Source organism: Chanodichthys erythropterus, chromosome 12 (assembly GCF_024489055.1).
Source record: "Chanodichthys erythropterus isolate Z2021 chromosome 12, ASM2448905v1, whole genome shotgun sequence".
Lineage (NCBI taxonomy): Eukaryota > Metazoa > Chordata > Actinopteri > Cypriniformes > Xenocyprididae > Chanodichthys > Chanodichthys erythropterus.
Window position 1 is genome coordinate 33480102 of NC_090232.1, and position 20212 is coordinate 33500313.

At 36.7% G+C, this 20212-nt stretch overlaps 1 protein-coding gene across 1 annotated transcript; it reads left to right on the top strand.

The window, feature by feature from the left end:
• Nucleotides 1–7131: 7131 nt before the first annotated feature.
• Nucleotides 7132–19189, top strand: vwa10.1 (von Willebrand factor A domain containing 10, tandem duplicate 1). Its single transcript, XM_067404095.1, has 14 exons — nt 7132–7329; nt 7776–8060; nt 8175–8268; nt 8462–8590; nt 8838–9024; nt 9216–9385; nt 10450–10559; nt 10764–10880; nt 10971–11165; nt 11347–11479; nt 15880–16032; nt 16309–16404; nt 18393–18658; nt 18815–19189. The coding sequence occupies exons 1-14, from the start codon at nt 7132–7134 to the stop codon at nt 19187–19189; spliced, it is 2508 nt and encodes an 835-aa protein (XP_067260196.1).
• The last annotated feature ends 1023 nt before the right edge of the window (nt 19190–20212 follow it).

The following is a 20212-nucleotide window of genomic DNA, read 5'->3' on the forward strand; positions in this document are numbered from 1 at the left end:
ATCATTTACTCCCCCTCAAGTTGTTCCAAACCTGTATGGATTTCTTTCTTCTGCTGAACACAAAGGGCCTCATTTATAAAATGTTGTGCAGAAACCATCCTAAATTTGATCTTACGATCATTTCTCTGATGTACGTATGTGTGGTTCAGAATGAATGTACACACAGAAAACGAGCGTACACCTCTCTTTCAGATATGAAATCTCTAAATCGCAAATGATCTTGAACTTGAACTGAATGGTTTCAGTTCTCTGCATTGTAAACAACACCTAATCAATGTCATTTACATATAAAAGATCATCAGTCATCCAAATCCTTAGCGAGCTGCAAGAATAGCTTAGATTTCCAAAAACCTGCAGTAATCAGACCCTGACGTGGAGCTTTTCCACGTAAAAAAAGTTTTTATAAATATGAGCATTGGCATGGATTTAAGCGTACGCACACTCTAAGATCAAATCTATGTGTACGCACACCTTATAAATGAGGCCCAAAGATTTTTTTAAGAAAGTTTGTAACCAGGCTGCTTTGGGGCACCATTAGGAAAAGAAATACTATGGCAAGTCAGTGCCCCAGAACTGTTCAGTTACCCACATTCTTCAAATTATCTTCTTTTGTGTTCAACCGAACAAAGAAATCTCATACAGGTTTGGAACAACCTGAGGGTGAGTAAATGATGACAGAATTTTCATTTTTGGTGAATTATCCCTTTAAGCTATTCAGTATCACTTGAAAATTGCATGAAGGTGCACTTCTGTTTTGTTTACACGACAATGATATACTAAAAACAAAACTTTTTTTTTCTTTTCCGTTTTTCATGTATAGACAAAAACATTGTCAAAATGATCCCTGTTCACACGGATCCACGAAAACGAATAAAAACACTGTATTATGCATGCTTGGCCAGTTTGTCACTTTGTAAAGAAGAACTACGCATCTGCCACATACACACGCATATTGACTGAACACATAATATGCATGACGTCACCATTTTCACAAATTCAAGTTTTTGTAGTTTTTGTAGCTATAGTTTTTAAAAACTTGCACTCTAAAACCCGTTTTCATAAGTTTCAGGCACCCAAAATTCTGTTTTCCGGTAAATGAATGGCCAAAATGCATACATTTCCCGGTTTAAGCTGAAAACGCTGTTGTGTAAATGGCCCCTTAGCTGGACAGTGGATCCCCAGAATCAGGGTTGAAAACCTTTGATTTAAAATATTTGTCTAATTGCTGATCAGGTCGGAATGCTACTTTGCTTGTCACCGTGACTGGAGGAGATTCAGTCACAGTGACTGACGTGCTTCTAGTTGAAGCTTCAGGATCTGGTGTTGTTAATGGAACCATCAAAGCAGTGGGTGCGACAGACTTCCTGGTCAACGTAGACAGAATCCCAGAGGGGGCATTTGTGGTCCAACTCAAAGGGGTGTTGAATGACACGACTCAATCTTTGCCTAGTCAATTCCAGAGACAGTCACCCACACAATATAAAGGATCTAGAATAACCATCACAGTAAGAATTATCTGGAAAAATGTTGCATACACAAACACGGATAGCTGTAATTTACAACAATCATAAAACAAAATGCACTTAAATGTACATCACAGTGTAGTACAAAAAGAGCATCAAACACACATCATTGTATGAGAGAAATAACATACATTAACCATATCTGTGCCTCCACAGGCCCAATCGCAGAACATTACACAGCCTGGAGTCCCATTCAGTCTCAACTTCACAGTGGCCTCTAACACTACAGGCGGCAACTACACTATCCGAGCCAGGACTGACCTGGTGGAGACTGGCGTGTCTTTCCCCAGATCTCTAAACCTTGTGGCAGGAGGAAGCGCTCAGGGAAGCATCACACTGACCGTACCCTCCAAAACCGAGTCTGGGACGGCTGTCACACTCACTATTGAGGCAGAAGCTCCGGGGTCCACAGACCTCAATTATGCCATACTGCAACTCACTGTCTCCACAGCAAGTGCTATTTTCAGTGGATGTTACTCACTTTGCATGTGCCTTTCTTTCTCCTGGTTTTTTGTTTCCCATTTTGTATGATTCTAAATAATGTTTAACAGCAAGTACCATTGTATGTTGATATCGTTACTTTCTTGAATTGTCAGGTGTAAAAGAGTCTTTGTGAATATTAAAGAATTAGGTTTAAGGTTTACTACTAAAATTTCACTCACTTTCTGTAGTATGTAAACAAGTGTGTTTGGGACTAGTTTTTGTGGGTAAGCCGAGTAGTGAAGTATATACTCTTGATCTTTTTGCAAGTTTATTAAAGACACTGTTCACATAAGAGGCAGCAGTGTTGTATAAGCCTCTTCTTGGATCAAGGGCTTTACTAAACTCCTGCCACATGAATGACTATAAGTTATAAATGGTTTTACACAGTTTGAGAGGATTCAATGAATAAAATGTTTTGTGATATACCACTTATAATTAAAATAATATATTGAAACAAGTTATTTTGCAACAAAATCTGCCTTAGAATATCTGTCATCCATTTCCATAATTAATTAATACTTTTGTTTGTTCCTGTGTGTTCACACATAACTCTTATTATTATTATTTTTTTGATAAATAAATACAATTTATTTTAATTAAGATAAATAAATACAATTATGAAAAATTCACTTATGGAGAATGTTGATTTTTGTGCTTTTCTTATTACTCTTAAAGCTAAACTGTGTATTTAAAGGAACACTCCACTTTTTTTGAAAATAGGCTATATAATAATCAAGGAACTTTGCTGCCGTTCCATGGCTGCAGCAGTGCACTGATATTACGCAGCACCCGTGAGCCCCTGCTTGCACAGGGAACGTGCCTTGCAACCATGGAGACGTTTGTGAGAGACGCTGCGTAATATCATTGCACTGCTGCAGCCATGATACGGCAGCAAAGTTCCTTGATTATTACGCCTGAATGAGAGTATAGTTCCTAGCCATATCAGCCTAGAAAATCGCAACTTTTCATTTTCTGTCGGTCTTAGTACACGATTTAACTACAGAAGAGTCAAGTTTTAAATAGGAAAAATATCAAAACTCTTTGGTCATTTTTAAGCGTGATGCTAACGGTCTGATCAGATTCAATGAACTATGCTAAGCTGTGCTAAAAGTGGTACCGCCAGAACCGGAGATCGGCTGAATGGATTAGAAAACAGTAAAACTCAACTGTTTAACTCTAGGGGAGTTGGAAAATGAGCCTATTTTCAAAAAAAGTGGAGTGTTCCTTTAAGCATCACATTAAACAGTGTCACCAAATGATGTTTTATTAACAAAGTTCGGGAGGAGCAAGTTCAGATAATTAGCACAGGTAGAGAGCATTCAGTTAAATATAAATTCAGCACACTTACCTCTGTTCATCTGAGAGTTTACCACCATCCCTCCTCAGACAGTACGTCAAATACGCATAGCTTTACTCTATTAGGATATGTGAACTCGTGAATCACATGCTGTTTAATGGGGGTTTTGGTTCTACAGGACATCTAAAATTCCATTTCAAACTAAATAATCTCTACTGTAGGCCTATATAACAATCATTTTAAGATCTGCCATTATAAAAGATGCAAATGGAAAACTCATTAACCAAACATTTTGTCAGAATTTAGTTATTACTAAAACTGTGTATTTTAGACTTTGATGTCCTGTGACAACTGGGTTTATGTCAGCTAATTACATTGCATGACCTTGTCTCGTTTAACACATTAAAAACTGAAGTATAATTATCAATCGTTTTCTTCACAAATTAAGAAAGTCCACCCCAATTCCTTTTTGGGGCATGTTGAAATAAAATGACAGAAACATTCTGATTCAGTCAGCTCAAATGCACAGATTATGGTCATTAGTCAATTAAAAGGTCTCATTTTAATCTTCATTTCCTGTTTAATATGCTGACCATTAATTTTTTTTTCTTTGTTTAGATTTTGTAGTGTTGTATCCAGGCTTGACAGTTTATATCACAACTGTCATTAAACAGGAGTGGTTCATTTCCGGCATACAGTACGCTATTGTGTCTGGAGTACTGTAGGAATGTCAATCTTCATTCCTCCCCTACATATTCTCTTTAACTTATAAAGCTGTTTCATTATCGTCTGTGTGATATGAAAGTACCATACAGAACCCTTCAACGACCAGCAGGTTGTGAGGAATGAAGTCAAACTTCTTTCCAGGCCAAGCTGCACTCTTTTATCTTATCTGATATTTAAACAGTTTCATTTGATTTGATTTGTAAGGACAGACTGGCACATCCTGATTATGCAGGCATGTTCCTAGGGCAGCATGTTTTGTTGGCCCTGGAACAACAATCCTGTCAAGTTATAACCTTAATCCTTAAACTGGATGAAAATTATAGATCAGTAACAATGATGCACAAGTCTCTACCCAGTCCTAAGCCTAACAGTAACTGTAACATTAGCCCACACTGGTAGCTGATTGGTTGTTAGAAATATTGTTCTACGACCAACAAGGACCAGATCCTTCTTAAGACCATCAGGGTGTGGGGGAATGAAGTCAGTCTTCATTCCAGAGGAAAATATTTTTGTTTACAAAAGGCTTTTAGCAGACCTGATGAAGTATATGTTGCTTTCTTTTTTGCTTCCATTCTCAATCAAACCTCTGCTTTATTTAGGGCTTTCTATAGGCCTATATCTTAAACAGTCTGACTGAATTAATTATTTTGATGGTACTTAAATGGGTAATTTCATTTTTAATTATGGTTAAAATGCAAACATGTTGTCTTCATTGTTGTTGATCATTTATGCAATGACTTATAACTTATTTACTTGCGGCTTTACAAGATTTACACGGACGCTGACATCATATGTAAAAGGAGAGAAATACACAGACGGAACGTGAAAATACGTTCTTCTCGAAAAATCTTGCACAAGGTAAAGAAATTATTCTTTTTTATATATGCTTTTGTGATTGTGTAATGTTAAATTTATTGAGGGCATTGTTAGTTGTGTAGTATTTACAAGGGTATTTGGTTTGAACATTAGGGGGTTGAAGTGTGAGCTGTTTTAGCATGGTCCCAGGGCATGCTCCCTCATAAGGTTTATTTATTTGTTTTATTTTTTGCAAAAAATGGTCTTTTGTGGTACGCAACATGCAAAGTTGGCTGATGCATAACTGCAATAAAATAATAGTCAATTATTTGCTGACTTGGGATGTACATGATGTATTTTATTTAAGCATCTGGAACCTTTTCAGTTTGACAGAATGTTCCAATTCAAAGTGCCATGCAAGTCAAACTAACTTTACTTAACATTTTCTTATACTGAAATTGTTTATTTCCTACTTTCCTATGTTGAATTTTTTTATTTCCTACAGTTCATCATCTCTTGGAATATCTGAAGGCCAGGTTTTTCCTATCAGTCATCATTAGAACACATTTTACTCATGGTTCTTGATAACTTGTACTATGAAATTGTATCATAGTTCTTGTAATTGTTTAACTGTAGCATTCGTTACATGATACATACAATTTATACTTGAATAGACAAAGTCAAATGTTGCAACTGACCCCATAAGAGGGGATGGTTGCAACGGTTGCAACATTCATTCACTAAAATTTAATTAAAATCATTCTTTATTATTATTTTGCATTTTTTATTTTATTTTATTTGTGCACAGACAAAGTCTTCATTAAGTTAAATTAACTGTATAAAGACAAAGACTAGTAAAAAGGAAAGCCTACTATACTTTTCCAACATTTTAGTTCTATTACAAGCTTACCACATCAATTTAAATGTTTAAAAAAAAAAAAAAAAGAATAACAAGTGTCTATCTATGCCAAAGCTAAAAGTTACTGGGGTAATTTGCATTTGTAAATATAACAGAGAGCACTGGTGTGATGTTACAGTTTTATTCACAAATGTGCATATGAAGACAATTGGCTAAAGTATGGGGATTTAATTAGACATATAGTCTACACTGACTGTTGTGATTCATTTCTCAAAGTCAGTGCCTAAGTTTTCAGACACAGCATTGAAATGGGTGTGTCATAAGAGTGAAATCCAAATGATTATGTGTTTTGGTGAGGCCACTTTTACTTTCAGTCTTTAATGTCTTCAAGAGGCAATTTGTTGCACAGGCAGAAGTATGGCAAGCCGTTTTGACTTTTATTCACATATCAGGATATGAATTCTTGATATCAACAATTCAGTTGTTGATATCAGGAATTACATTTCCACTAGTAACAATGTTACTTCTTGATATCAACAATTTAATTCTTGATATCAACAATTCAGTTGTTGATATCAGGAATTACATTTCTAATAACAATATTCATTCTTGATATCAACAATTGAATTTGAATGGCAGCCTATGGTGAAAATACAATTACAGATATCAAGAATTAGTGGAAATTCAAATGTTGATATCAAGAATACATATTTCTGCGAGTGAAGACATCATTGTTGATATCAAGAATTAACATTGTTACTAGTGGAAATGTAATTCCAGATATCAAGAATTAACATTTTAACTAGTGAAAACTGAATTGTTGATAACAAAAATTTCATATCCTGGGAATGATTAAAAGTCAAAACGGCTTGCCTATTGCCTTTCCCAGGATATAAATTGCTGATATCAAGAATTCTAGTTTTTACTAGTGGAAAATAATTCTTGATATCAAAAATTAGCATTTTAACTAGTGAAAATTGAATTGTTGATATCAAAAATTAGCATTTTAACTAGTGAAAATTGAATTGTTTATATCAAAAATTAACCTTGTTACTAGTGGAAATGTAATTCTTGATATCAAAAATTGCCATTGTTAGTGGAAATGTAATTCCTGATATCAAGAATTAGCATTTTAACTAGTGAAAACTGAATTGTTGATATCAAGAATTCATATCCTGAGAATGAATAAAAGTCAAAATGGCTTGCCATACAGAAGTACACTCAATCGACCACCGCGGACACCATCCAGAAGCAGATGCGCTGTGTTTAGTTAGCACATTTGAGACAAATAACATACTCTCCACTGAAGATGACTTATCTGGAGGACTTAATCTGTAGCCTATTTATAAACAGTCAGGAAGTAAACATATTCCATAAACATTGATCACTTTTGTAAGGAACTGATTATTCCCATTATGAATTTTTTACAGTTGTGATTGTGAACAGTCATGGTTTCACTGGTTGTAGTGGCTGTATTTCTCCTCCAGGGGGCTCTCTTTCAGCCCCCTCATGCGTCAGGATTCAAAATCCTCCCTGCTGATGGATCCCTCACACATCAACAAATCACTAAGGCAGCTTTCCTCCGCAAGATGGCAGAAGTGTGTCGTGATGTAGCCGCTGCCCGGGGGCAAGACTTTACGCTACCTGTAAGAAAAAAATATGGGCGTGAACCAGTTTGAGAACTAAAACTGCTGTTTACCAATGAGATATTTATAGATTATAGTAGGTTGGTTTTTAATGTACAAGACAAGATGGTGTTTTAATAAAATGATAATGAAATAAAATTATAATCATATATTATAATAATTATAATTATAGGTTATAATTAAAAAAAAAAAAAAAAAAAAATTATTTACAGGTATTCATACAAAGAGAAACAAGTCCAGTTGTAAACCAGTGAACTCCTCATCAATGTTGATGAACATGTAATCATCTTCTGTGCAAGACCAGATTTATTAATATGATTTTTCTTGATCATGAATATTTATTACACGTTTAGTGGCAGTTATACAAGGTTTTCAATTGTTAGAAATACTAATTTTTGGAAAATGTTGCTGGGTCTACGCTTACATTTTTTTCCCCTCACCTCCAGATCAACAACAAATTGACTCCAACTGCCGTCCAGAGAGCCTGCTCAAATTCATATTCCTCCTTATTACAAATATCCACTTTCAGTCTGGCTATTTCTCAGACTTCCATTAGCAATGCAGCTGTGGATAGAAAACAGTTCAGTACTGCTCATCATTTTGATAATGAAGATTTCAAAAATGGACGGGACCTCATCACTCAGGGCATTGCTGCAGTGAAAGTCAGCATGAAACAGGGGAGATATTTGTCTGCCCGCACCAGTCTGGGGGCTGTATGTCATACTTTACAGGTATGTTTTTAAATCCAAATCAAGCTCTGCTTATTATATAATTCTGACAGATCAGAATTTTATCTCTGCTTTTTCAAAAAATCAAAATATGTGTGTAATGATTTTTTTTTGCAGGACTTCTATAGCCACAGTAACTGGGTGGAACTGGGAAGCACTGCTCCTTTCAGCGCTCTGATCAGACCTGACCTTCCTCTCAACAATCTAGCAGGTGCTGTAATGTATAGGCATTTCTGATCTTTTTTTTTTTTTTTTTTTTTTGTATTTATCTCAAAATTAAATTCCCCAATCACCTGTATCATATAACCTTTACATTTGTCCACACATTTCAAGTAACCAATTTTGACACACTTTGAATATTGTGACATTCACACACACACTTTTGTTTCTGGATGGATGTCTAGATTCCAATACAAAAACATGCAAAAGCTGTGTTGGAAAAGACTGCAGTGACAACGTTCTTCCAGAGATACTGCAGCAGAAGATCTTAACTTCAGGATATTTCAGCCTTGTACACCCTAGCAAACCTGCAGGTAGGAAGCTTAACATCACTGTCAATGTGCGGTTAAAGATAAAACAGAGGTAACTGTATGCCGTCCCCATTGAGGGGTTTAGGATTTAAGGATTTGAAGACATCATGTATCATCAAATCCCTTAAATTAACTCCATCAATTACCATCTGAGCTTTATTGCAGAGTTCAAGATGCTTTGAATTGAGACTAAAAGCTGTACACTCAGAAACACCTAATTTATATAAAAGCACATTCAATTCTCTCTCAGGCAAGTGTAGCCATGGCAGCTTTCTTGATAGGACCAGTTATATAGACCCCACCGGAGGCATCAACAAGGATGATATCAGCTCAAATCATGGCTTCCTTCACCAGCGTGCCGCTGACATGGCCATCAACGCTACTATGGAACTGCTGGAAGACATCCGAGTGGCAACAGGAAACCAAGCCTTTCTTCGGTATGAGACTTTTAACTTATGGTACTTTAGTGGAATAAAAGAAAGAAACCTTTTGTGCTACTAAAGTACCATAAGTGGTTCATATTTATGTACTGTAGTCCAAGTTTTCTTAAGCTATGCGAAATCTATTACGTCAACATTGAGCAAATTTTGCTTTAATCTTTGTCCATTTCATCTGCTTTCTCATTCAGATTGATGGGCCTCAGTCAGATCTCAGTTCTGGCTTTTGTGTTTGACACCACGGGTAGTTTGTCTAATTACATCACAGAGGCCAAGAAAGTGACCTTCAGTATCATAGACAGCAAGAGAGGAACATCAGAGGAACCTTCAGAATATGTTCTAGTACCATTTAATGACCAGGGTAGGCCTATTGTGCTTAAAATGAAACATTAATGTCAAATTATATATATTTTTGGTCTCACTTTATATTTGGTGTTTTCAACTACTATGTATTAACATCCAAAATATATTCATTTTGTATTGTATTGTATTGCATATTTATTTTGTAATGCAAGACAAGACACATTTGCTGTCAGATACAGGTAAGGTTAAGGACAGGTTTGGTGGTATTGGTAGGTTTAAGAGTGGGTTAAGGTGTAAGGAAATGGTCAACAAAGTATGTAGTTATAGAAATTAATAACAGATGTAATTACATTAAGGTATTTATTAAATATAAGTACAGTGCAAAAACATGTATGTACACTATAAATGCAAAAGATTTAAAAATTAAAATATTAAAATCTAGATATTAGTACATAGTAGTAAAAGACATACACACAAATGCAAAATGCCTCACATCCCCTGCAAAATGAAACACTGCACACACACATCTCAAAAGCAAAGATTTGTCTTATGTTGTAAACACCTTTGCCGTAATATTCTATTTTTGGATATATATCATATTCACACAGTTATTCAAAACTGTGTACATTTACATCTCCTATGTACATTTCTGAACAAGATTGAAAGTAATTGGCTGAGAGATGTTGGAAAATTAGTAAACACGAAATAAGATTGAAACCAAACTATAAATTTTTTTACCATAAGCATTTGTGGTTGTGAATACAGTATTAAACAGTATGAAAGAAAAGAAATACATCAACCATGTGTAGTTGGACAGAAACAATGGTTGTGTTTGAAAAAGGAAATCAAGATACTTCCTGTTAGATTTTGTTACATAGAGAATTGTGTGTTGTGTTTTGCAAAAAGTGTTTTATGAAATTGAAAATTTGAATTGAGTCGAAGGCCGAGAATTAGTGAATGGTTTTGCAGATTTGGCAGGTGGTTCTGGTGTTTGAGTGTCAGGTTTCAGAAATTAAGACTTTTGTGACAGGCATTTCTACAATGCAGTCACAGTTTGTTGAAAATGCACAGTGAATTTTGTTATTGTAATACCCTGTAGTGATGTGTTTGTGTTTTTCACAGGTTTTGGACCTCTGATAAAAATTGAAAATGCAGATACATTTAAAGAGCGAATCAATTCCCTTTCATCAACTGATGGTTTAAATCCAGGGATGTGCCTGTCAGGATTGCTGGTGTGTGTGTGTGTTCAATGTCTTTTGAACAGTAGTGTACACTCAAACAAATGGCGTCATTTGTTTGCACAACCTATAAGATGTTATGAAAAATTGAAAAAGAGGAAATAATTGTGGTTTTGATATCCACAATAAAGCCTGACAGAAAGTCATTATAATGCTTAAAGTTCTTGTCTTTTCTGTTTTATCATTTCATGGATCTAGTTGACACTGACACAAGCTCCTCCATCATCAGACATTTTTGTTTTCACTGATGCTTCAGTAAAGGACTCAGAATTAAAAAGCGCAGTTGAGGCCATGATACAAATCACCAAATCTACAGTGAGTATCTGCAGAATTGCTTGATTTGTTATTGCATTTAGGATTGGTTATGTCTTAATAGTTGTTTCTTTCTTCCCTCCCACACTTCAGGTCACTTTCCTGCTGACAAACTCCATCTCGTCACGTAGTCAGCAGAATGTCTCGCTATCAAGAACAGTGTCTCAGTCAGACATACAACTTTACAGAGACCTGGCTCATATTTCAGGTGGACAGACCATAGAGGTCACAAACTCTACACTGTCTCAGGCTTCTGTAGTCATTGCGGATGTAATCACCACTGGCCTGGTATGTTTCAACAATGGGAACACTTTATTAACAATATTTCTATCATTATTATATAGACATGCAAATTGTAATTGGCTTTATACCACCAATCATATCCTAATCTAAATGCTTTAATTTGTGCGGTGCTGTTCTGAGGCAACTCTTTAACACTCAAATATGGGGAAACCTGTGTTTCTTGAAGGTGACTGTTCTTTACGTAGAGAGAAGTCCAGCCATTGTAGAAAACTTTTCTTTTGTGTTGGATCCATCTCTGTCCAATGTGACTGTGTATGTCACCGGAGACTCTCCAATCTTTACACTTTACAGCCCTACAGGTGAGCCAGTGAATCTATGAAAAGAATGCTCATCTACAGTATGTGCTTGATAAACTAGTTTCATAGATACATAGTTCTGTCATCTTTACTTACATTCATGCTAACCCGGATGTGTGTGATTTATATTTCTTCAGAAACATGAAGACATCTCTATGATTCATAATAGGTCTCTCAAAAATTACACAGAACAAACACAGGGGTAATTTCCACCCATAGTTGATGAATCTATCATGTCTAAAGCTAAATGATAGGTGTAGGTAGGAAAAAAGTAATATTTTAAAATTTTAATTATAAATTGTAAAGCCCGCCCAATCGGCCCATCGATGGTTTCCCTTAGGGCGGGGAAGGTTTCTTGCACGTTCAGTGTAGTTTAATTCCAATAACCTTTATCTGACTCCATTTTATTAAGATCCTGAATTTAGGTTGGATTGCCAATTGATTATTGACCATTTATATGATAATTTATCTAGACACTTACTCTTATTGTACTCGTTCATTTGGTTCTCAGAGTCACACAGGGTCCTTGCACCGGCCGTCATTATGCGGGCCCACGATCACAAACCCGCCAGTCTTGGTCATTAGACATAAGTAACTGACAGTACTCTTTAGAAGGTCGCTTTCATGCTTGTGCTATCTACAAGCATTTTGTTTAGTCCCCATAGATCTGTATGTAACCCCTCCAGTTCGCACCACCCCGTCCAAGCGGGACACAAACCCATCCACATGGGAGGTGGGTACTCTAACAAGGAGGTTAAAGACCGCAGTCTCTAGCATCAGTCACTAGAGCGCCTTTTGAGTTCAGGGGAGTGAGGTTTGCATGCACAGCTTTTAGCGGCCTACTGTACGTCCATTACATGTATACACTTGAATTAAAGTAACACTATCTCTAGTCAGAGGTCACAACCACTACTAAAGATAAGCCGGCCAATATATTACTTCTCTGATATTAGCTGTGGTTTGGTCAGGTCATGGTTTCCCACATACACTTAGCTAGAGTAAAATTATATTAAACAGAGGTAAGGCTCACCCTATTTTGGTTGGTCCATCAAAATTTTATTGTCCTAAATGGAAATTCCTTTTTTAGCCTTTACAGTCTAAGCACACACAACTAAAGCCAAGCGTAAGCCAGAGGTCTAAAATCACAGTTGGTGTGCCCTATGCTCCACTCAAAACTGGACTTTAGTCCATTGCAAACCTGGTGCAGATAGATTAAATAAGAATAAATCCAAATGTAACAATTTATTATTAATCAGGTAAATGTATCATACATAATCAGTTCAATGATAATTGATACAAAACATCCAATGCTCAGAAATAAAGAGTAAAATAAGAAAGGAATTGTACATTAAGACAATACTGAGGTTTGATCAACTCTGTGATTGAGTCTCAGATAGGCATTCATTTTGCAAGAGAGAATTCAAATGTTAATTTCCTTTGTTTTCTCAGAGAGTCGCCCTCTCTTCCAGTTCTTCCAGTTTCTCCAGTCTTACAAAACCATTAGTTCCAGCTAACTGTCATACATGAATTCACTCTTGATGATAATGTCAGCATGTTGTGAGGCATAATGTAAGCATGTTGTGAAACTTGTGTGAGAAATGATGTTTCTTTGTACTGCATCACTTCTCATGTGAGTTTCATGTTGATGTAAAACTTCGAACACGATGCTCTTGTGATCCCGCATATAATCATTGGATGGAAGGAATTGGTTTAGTTTAAAAAGTTAAAAAATATATTTTTTTTTCTTACTCACAGTTATCATCCTGCTTCAGAAGACATTGATTCATCAACTGTGATTATATGGATTACTGTTGTGTTTGCTTTGTATGGTTTTTGAAGCATCAACTTTTAGGGACCCGTCCACTTGCATTTTATGTACTCACACAGAGATGGATTATTTTTCTAAAAATCTTTGTATTTGTCTGAAGAAAGAAAGTCATACACATCTGGGATAGAATGAGGGTTGGTAAATGATGAGAGAATTTTAATATTTGGGTGAAGTATCCCTTAAAGAGTTAGTTCATCTATAAATTATCCCATGATTTACTCACCCTCAAGCCATCCTAGGTGTATATGACTATCTTCTCTCAAATGAGCACAATTGGAGATATATTTAAAAATATTCTTGCTCCCCAAAGCTTTATAATGGTTGTGAATTGGGGGGGGATCATATTTGGAAGCAAAAATAAAATGGATCCATCCATGATCAAAGTAATCCATATGGCTCCAGTGGAATAAAAAAGACCTTTCAAAGTGAAGCAATGTGATTTTGTAAAAATAATCATATTTAAAACTTTATTATATAACTACCTTCCAATGGATGACCATACACCTCAATTTGCGGCGGAAGAGTGACCTCTGAACTAACGCATGATGGAGGTGCAGAGGAAAGAGCAAAACAAAACACCAGTCACAAATTAGTCTAAAATGGGAAATTTAAAAGTGAAATGTTGGAGGATTTTGATATAAGAAAAGAGTTTGTTGCCTAGCTTTGTTTAAACCGCAAGAGGCATCTTACAAAAATGCATCGCTTCAGCTCAAAAGGCTGGAGCCGTATGGATTACTTTGATTATGGATGGATGCATTTTATTTTTGTTTCAAAATATGTTCCTCCATTCACAACCATTATGAAGCTTTGAAGAAAAAGGATATTCTGAAATATATCTCCAATTGTGTTCATCTGAAAGAAGATAGACCTATATACAGGTGCTGGTCATATAATTAGAATATCATCAAAAAGTTTTTTTATTTCACTAATTCCATTCAGAAAGTGAAACTTGTATATTATATTCATTACACACAGTCTGATATATTTCAAATGTTTATTTCTTTTAATTTTGATGATTATAACTGACAACTAAGGAAAATCCCAAATGCAGTATCTCAGAAAATTAGAATATTACTTAAGACCAATACAAAGAAAGGATTTTTAGAAATCTTGGCCAACTGAAAAGTATGAACATGAAAAGTATGAGCGTGTAAAGCACTCAATACTTAGTTGGGGCTCCTTTTGCCTGAATTACTGCAGCAGTGCGGCGTGGCATGGAGTCAATCAGTCTGTGGCACTGCTCAGGTGTTATGAGAGCCCAGGTTGCTCTGATAGCGGCCAGCTCTTCTGCATTGTTGGGTCTGGCATATCGCATCTTCCTCTTCACAATACCCCATAGATTTTCTATGGGGTTAAGGTCAGGCGTGTTTGCTGGCCAGTTAAGAACAGGGATACCATGGTCCTTAAACCAGGTACTGGTAGCTTTGGCACTGTGTGCAGGTGGAAAATGAAATCTGCATCTCCATAAAGATGGTCAGCAGCAGGAATCATGAAGTACTCTAAAACTTTCTGGTATACGGCTGCGTTGACCTTGCACCTCAGAAAACAAAGTGACAAACACCAGAAAACACCAGCAGATGACATGGCACCCCAAACCATCACTGACTGTGGAAACTTTACACTCGACCTCAAGCAACTTGGATTGTGTGCCTCTCCTCTCTTCCTCCAGACTCTGGGATCCTGATTTCCAAAGGGTTTACTTTCATCAGAGAACATAACTTTGGACCACTCAGCAGCAGTCCAGTCCTTTTTGTTTTTAGCCCAGGCGAGACGCTTCTGATGCGGTCTGTTGTTCAAGAGTGGCTTGACACAAGGAATGCGACAGCTGAAACCCATGTCTTGCATACGTCTGTGTGTAGTGGTTCTTGAAGCACTGACTCCAGCTGCAGTCCACTCTTTGTGAATCTCCCCCACATTTTTGAATGGATTTTGTTTCACAATCCTCTCCAGGGTGAGGTTATACCTATTGCTTGTATCCTTTTTTCTACCACATCTTTTCCTTTGCTTCGTCTCTCTATTAATGTGCTTGGACACAGAGCTCTGTGAATAGCCAGCCTCTTTTGCAATGACCTTTTGTGTCTTGCCCTCCTTGTGCAAGTCAATGGTCGTCTTTTGGACAACTGTCAAGTCAGCAGTCTTCCCCATGATTGTGTAGCCTACAGAACTAGACCGAGAGACCATTTAAAGGCCTTTGCAGGTGTTTTGAGGTAATTAGCTGATTAGAGTGTGGCACCAGGTGTCTTCAATATTGAACCTATTGAATATTATTATAATAATCAAAATTAATAGAAATAAACATTTGAAATATATCAGTCTGTGTGTAATGAATGAATATAATATACAAGTTTCACCTTTTGAATGGAATTAGTGAAATAAATCAACTTTTTGATAATATTCTAATTATATGACCAGCACCTGTACACATCATATACACCTAGGATGACTTGAGAGCGAGTAAATCATGGGATAATTTTCATTTTGTGTAAACTATCCCTTTAAAGGCTACAGAGCATTACATAGATTATATGATAATTATTATGCAATTAACATCCGATTTAATGAATGCCAATTTCAGGTGTGTCTCAGGCAGGTTCAGTGGCAGATGGTCCTTTGGGTAGCATCCTGACTGTAGGGAATCTAAGGAGATTAAAAATCAGCTCTGGCAACCAGACAGGGGAATGGAAGATTAGTATCAGCTCCACAAGTTCCTACACCCTTAAAGTCATTGGTAAATTTTTTATTTCTCTGTATGAATTGCTTTTAAAGTTTCCATTTATTTTAACCAGACATATATTTTTACCCATTCAATTTAACTTAGCTTTTGCAATAAATAGCTCTAGAAAAACTTCTGTAAAATGTTATATGGAACATGGAATATTCACCATAAAGTTTATGGTGGCAATGTAAAATTAAACAATTAAAGTCTAATTAAGTACTATACAAAAAAAAAAAAAAAAAACACATACCTGTCCATAATTCAGAATTCCTTTAATTGTGAACACAGGTCAGAGTTCTGTGGATGTCCTCGTTTACTTTGTGGAGATAATTGAGGGAGGTCATGGAGACTCATGGGGACAGATTTTCACCCGCCCTTTTATTGGTATGACATCATCCATCCATTCTTCAAACAATTTGTTCTCTGTAGGGTCATGGATGTCAGGCATCATATAATTTATATTCAAAATATATTTAATGGATTGGAAAATTTAGCATTGCTCAACGAAATAGGAATCTGTGCAGTCTGGAATTTTGTGCAAGGGTGAAACATTTACTTGCAGATTTCGCATTGTGATTTTCAAGCAAATTAAAGTTTTTATCAAAGAACACTGCTTGGTTTTAAAGGTGCCGTAGAACGTCTTTTTAAAAGATGTAATATAAGTCTAAGGAGTCTCCTGAATGTGTCTGTGAAGTTTCAGCTCAAAATACCCCATAGTTTTTTTTTAATACATTTTTTTAACTGCCTATTTTGGGGCATCATTAAATATGAGCTCCCTGCCCACGGAGCTCGCGCTTGCCTTAAACAGTGCATAAACAAAGTTCACACAGCTAATATAACCTTCAGAATGGATCTTTTGTTCGTCATGCAGCATGTCTAATCGCATAAGTACAGTGTTTATTTGGATGTTTACATTTGATTCTGAATGAGTTTGATAGTGCTTCATGGCTAAAGCTAACATTACACACTGTTGGAGAGATTTATAAAGAAAGTTGTGTTTATGCATTATACAGACTGCAAGTGTTTAAAAATGAAAAATTACGACAGTCTTGTCTCCATGAATACAGTAATAAACGATGGTAACTTTAACCACATTTAACATTATATTAGCAACATGCTAATGAAACATTTAGAAAGGCAATTTACAAATATCACTAAAAATATCATGTTATCATGGATCATGTCAGTTATTATCGCTCCATCTGCCATTTTTCGCTATTGTTCTTGCTTGCTTACCTAGTCTGACGATTAGCCTAGCTGTGCACAAATCTAGACGTTAATACTGGCTGTCCTTGTGTAATGCCTCGATCATGGGCTGGCATATGCAAATATTGGGGCGTACACCCTGACTGTTACGTAACAGTCGGTGTTATGTTGAGATTCGCCTGTTCTTCTGAGGTCTTTTAAACAAATGAGATTTATATAAGAAGGAGGAAACAGTGGAGTTTGAGACTCACTGTATGTCTTTTGCATGTATTGAACTCTTGTTACTCAACTATGCAGAGGTAAATTCAATTTTCAATTCGATGGCACCTTTAAAGTGACTTCTGTGTGACCTTACATCAGAGATGGGCAACTTTGATCCTAGAGGGCCACTGTCCTACAGAGTTTAGCTCTAACCCTAATCAAACACACCTGAACCAGCTAATCAATGTCTTCAGGATTACTAGTGTTGCTGTAATCCCTCACCCAGGTCCTCCTCGCCCCGTTCTGCATGGGAGTTGGGCGCTCTAACAAGGACGCTAAAGGCTGAAACCTCTAGCGTCAGTCGCTAGAGCATCTCTTGAGATCAGAGTAGTGAGGATTACTTGCACAGCGACTACTAGCTGGCCACGGTTACACTAACCCCCCTAAACCTCACTCCCATCCGGGTCACGGCACAAGTGTAACCCGTCTTCGCACCTGCCCACTCCAAGCAGGACGCGAAACCGGGACCGTCCGAATGGGACGTGCCACAGTCTCTAGCATCAGTCGCTAGAGCACCTCTTGAGTTCAGGGGAGTGAGGTTTAGTCGCAAAGCGACTACTAGCTGGCCTCCATTACATTGCCAAGTCAGCCAATTCTCCTGTGGAATTGGGCTACATTAATGTGAATTTTACCCCACCAAAAACACCCCCCACATTTGGGCTAGTTTTAAGTAGCAATTGTGTGGGTTTTGTTGGCAACCCTGATTACTAGAAAGCTACAAGCAGTTGAGTTTTTATCAGGGTTGGAGCTAAACTCTGCAGGACAGTGGCCCTCCAGGACTGAAGTTGCCCATATCTGGCTTACATCATTACACTGTTATTGACAGTGGACAATGGATGTTTTTGCCAGGCAAAATTTTGTGACTGCACCTTAAGTTTGAAAATATTTGTCTAATTGCTGATCAGGTCGGAATGCTACTTTGCTTGTCTCCGTGACTGGAGGAGATTCAGTCACAGTGACTGACGTGCTTCTAGTTGAAGCTTCAGGATCTGGTGTTGTTAATGGAACCATCAAAGCAGTGGGTGCGACAGACTTCCTGGTCAATGTAGACAGAATCCCAGAGGGGGCATTTGTGGTCCAACTCAAAGGGGTGTTGAATGACACGTCGATGACTAATCGATTCCAGAGACAGTCACCCACCCAATATAAAGGATCTAGAATAACCATCACAGTAAGAATTACCTGGAAAAATGTTGCATACACAAACACAAATAGCTTCAATTTACAACAAACATTAAAACAAAGTGTCCATAATTTTACATCACAGTTTGGTACAAAAAATCGTATGATAGAAACAACATACTTAACCATATCTGTGCCTCCACAGGCCCAATCGCAGAACATTACACAGCCTGGAGTCCCATTCAGTCTCAACTTCACAGTGGCCTCTAACACTACAGGCGGCAACTACACTATCCGAGCCAGGACTGACCTGGTGGAGACTGGCGTGTCTTTCCCCAGATCTCTAAACCTTGTGGCAGGAGGAAGCACTCAGGGAAGCATCACACTGACCGTACCCTCCAAAACCGAGTCTGGGACGGCTGTCACACTCACTATTGAGGCAGAAGCTCCGGGGTCCACAGACCTCAATTATGCCATAGTGCAACTCACTGTCTCCACAGCAAGTGCTATTTTCAGTGGATGTTACTCACTTTGCATGTGCCTTTCTTTCTCCTGGTTTTTTGTTTCCCATTTTGTATGATTCTAAATAATATTTAACACCGCAAGTAACATTGTATGTTGCTATCTTTACTTGTCTTGAATTGTCAGGTGTAAATGAATCTGTAAATATTTAATTATTAAGGTTTGCTAATGAAATTTCACTCTCTGAAGTAAGTAAACATATGTGTTTGGGACTAGTGTTTGTGGGTAAGCTGTGGTTTCAACAGTAGCATAGATCCTACTCTTGATCTTATTTTAGAAGTTTATTTTAGACAAAGTTCATTTAAGGTGCAGCAGTATTGTGCAACTCATGACATTGTGTTGATTTTGCTTTTTACATTTGCTTTCACTCTTCAGCCTTTCCTTGCGTCAGGGCCTTAACTGAACTCCTGTCACATGAGTGATTATAAGTTATAATACATTTTGGGAGGACTGAATTAATAAAATTACATGTATGATTGTGATTTTTGATACACCATATGTTGATATATGACTAACACATACTAATATATATATATATATATATATATATATATATATATATATATATATATATATATATATATATATATATTACAATTTTCAAACTGTAATATTATTTTGTAATCTCACTGTAAAACATTTCCAGCTGGGTAAACTTAGAAATGAAAGTTCACCTGCTGCCTTAAAAATGTGAGTGAACTCAACTAAACATAAGTTAACTCAACTCAACTCAAAGATAACCTTTGTTTCAACTCACAAATAGTCAAGACAATGGATTACTTTAATTTTATTTTTTAAAAAACTTATAAACTTGAGATCAAAACCCAAAACTTGTCATAACAATTTGAGTTAAAGAGAAGAAATAAGTTCAAATAACTTAATGGTGCTTACAGCATTTTTACAAGCCATTAAGGTAACAGTTAAGTCAAGTTTGCTAACTGTTAGATTAATCAAAGGGTGTATTGGGGAAAAAAGGCACAATCTACAATTGGTTTAAAAGGAAGTAAACATTTTTCCTTTCTGATTTTCTTAGTAACACACGCTCTCACTTACAATAAGTAGTCTCATTTATGCAATCTCT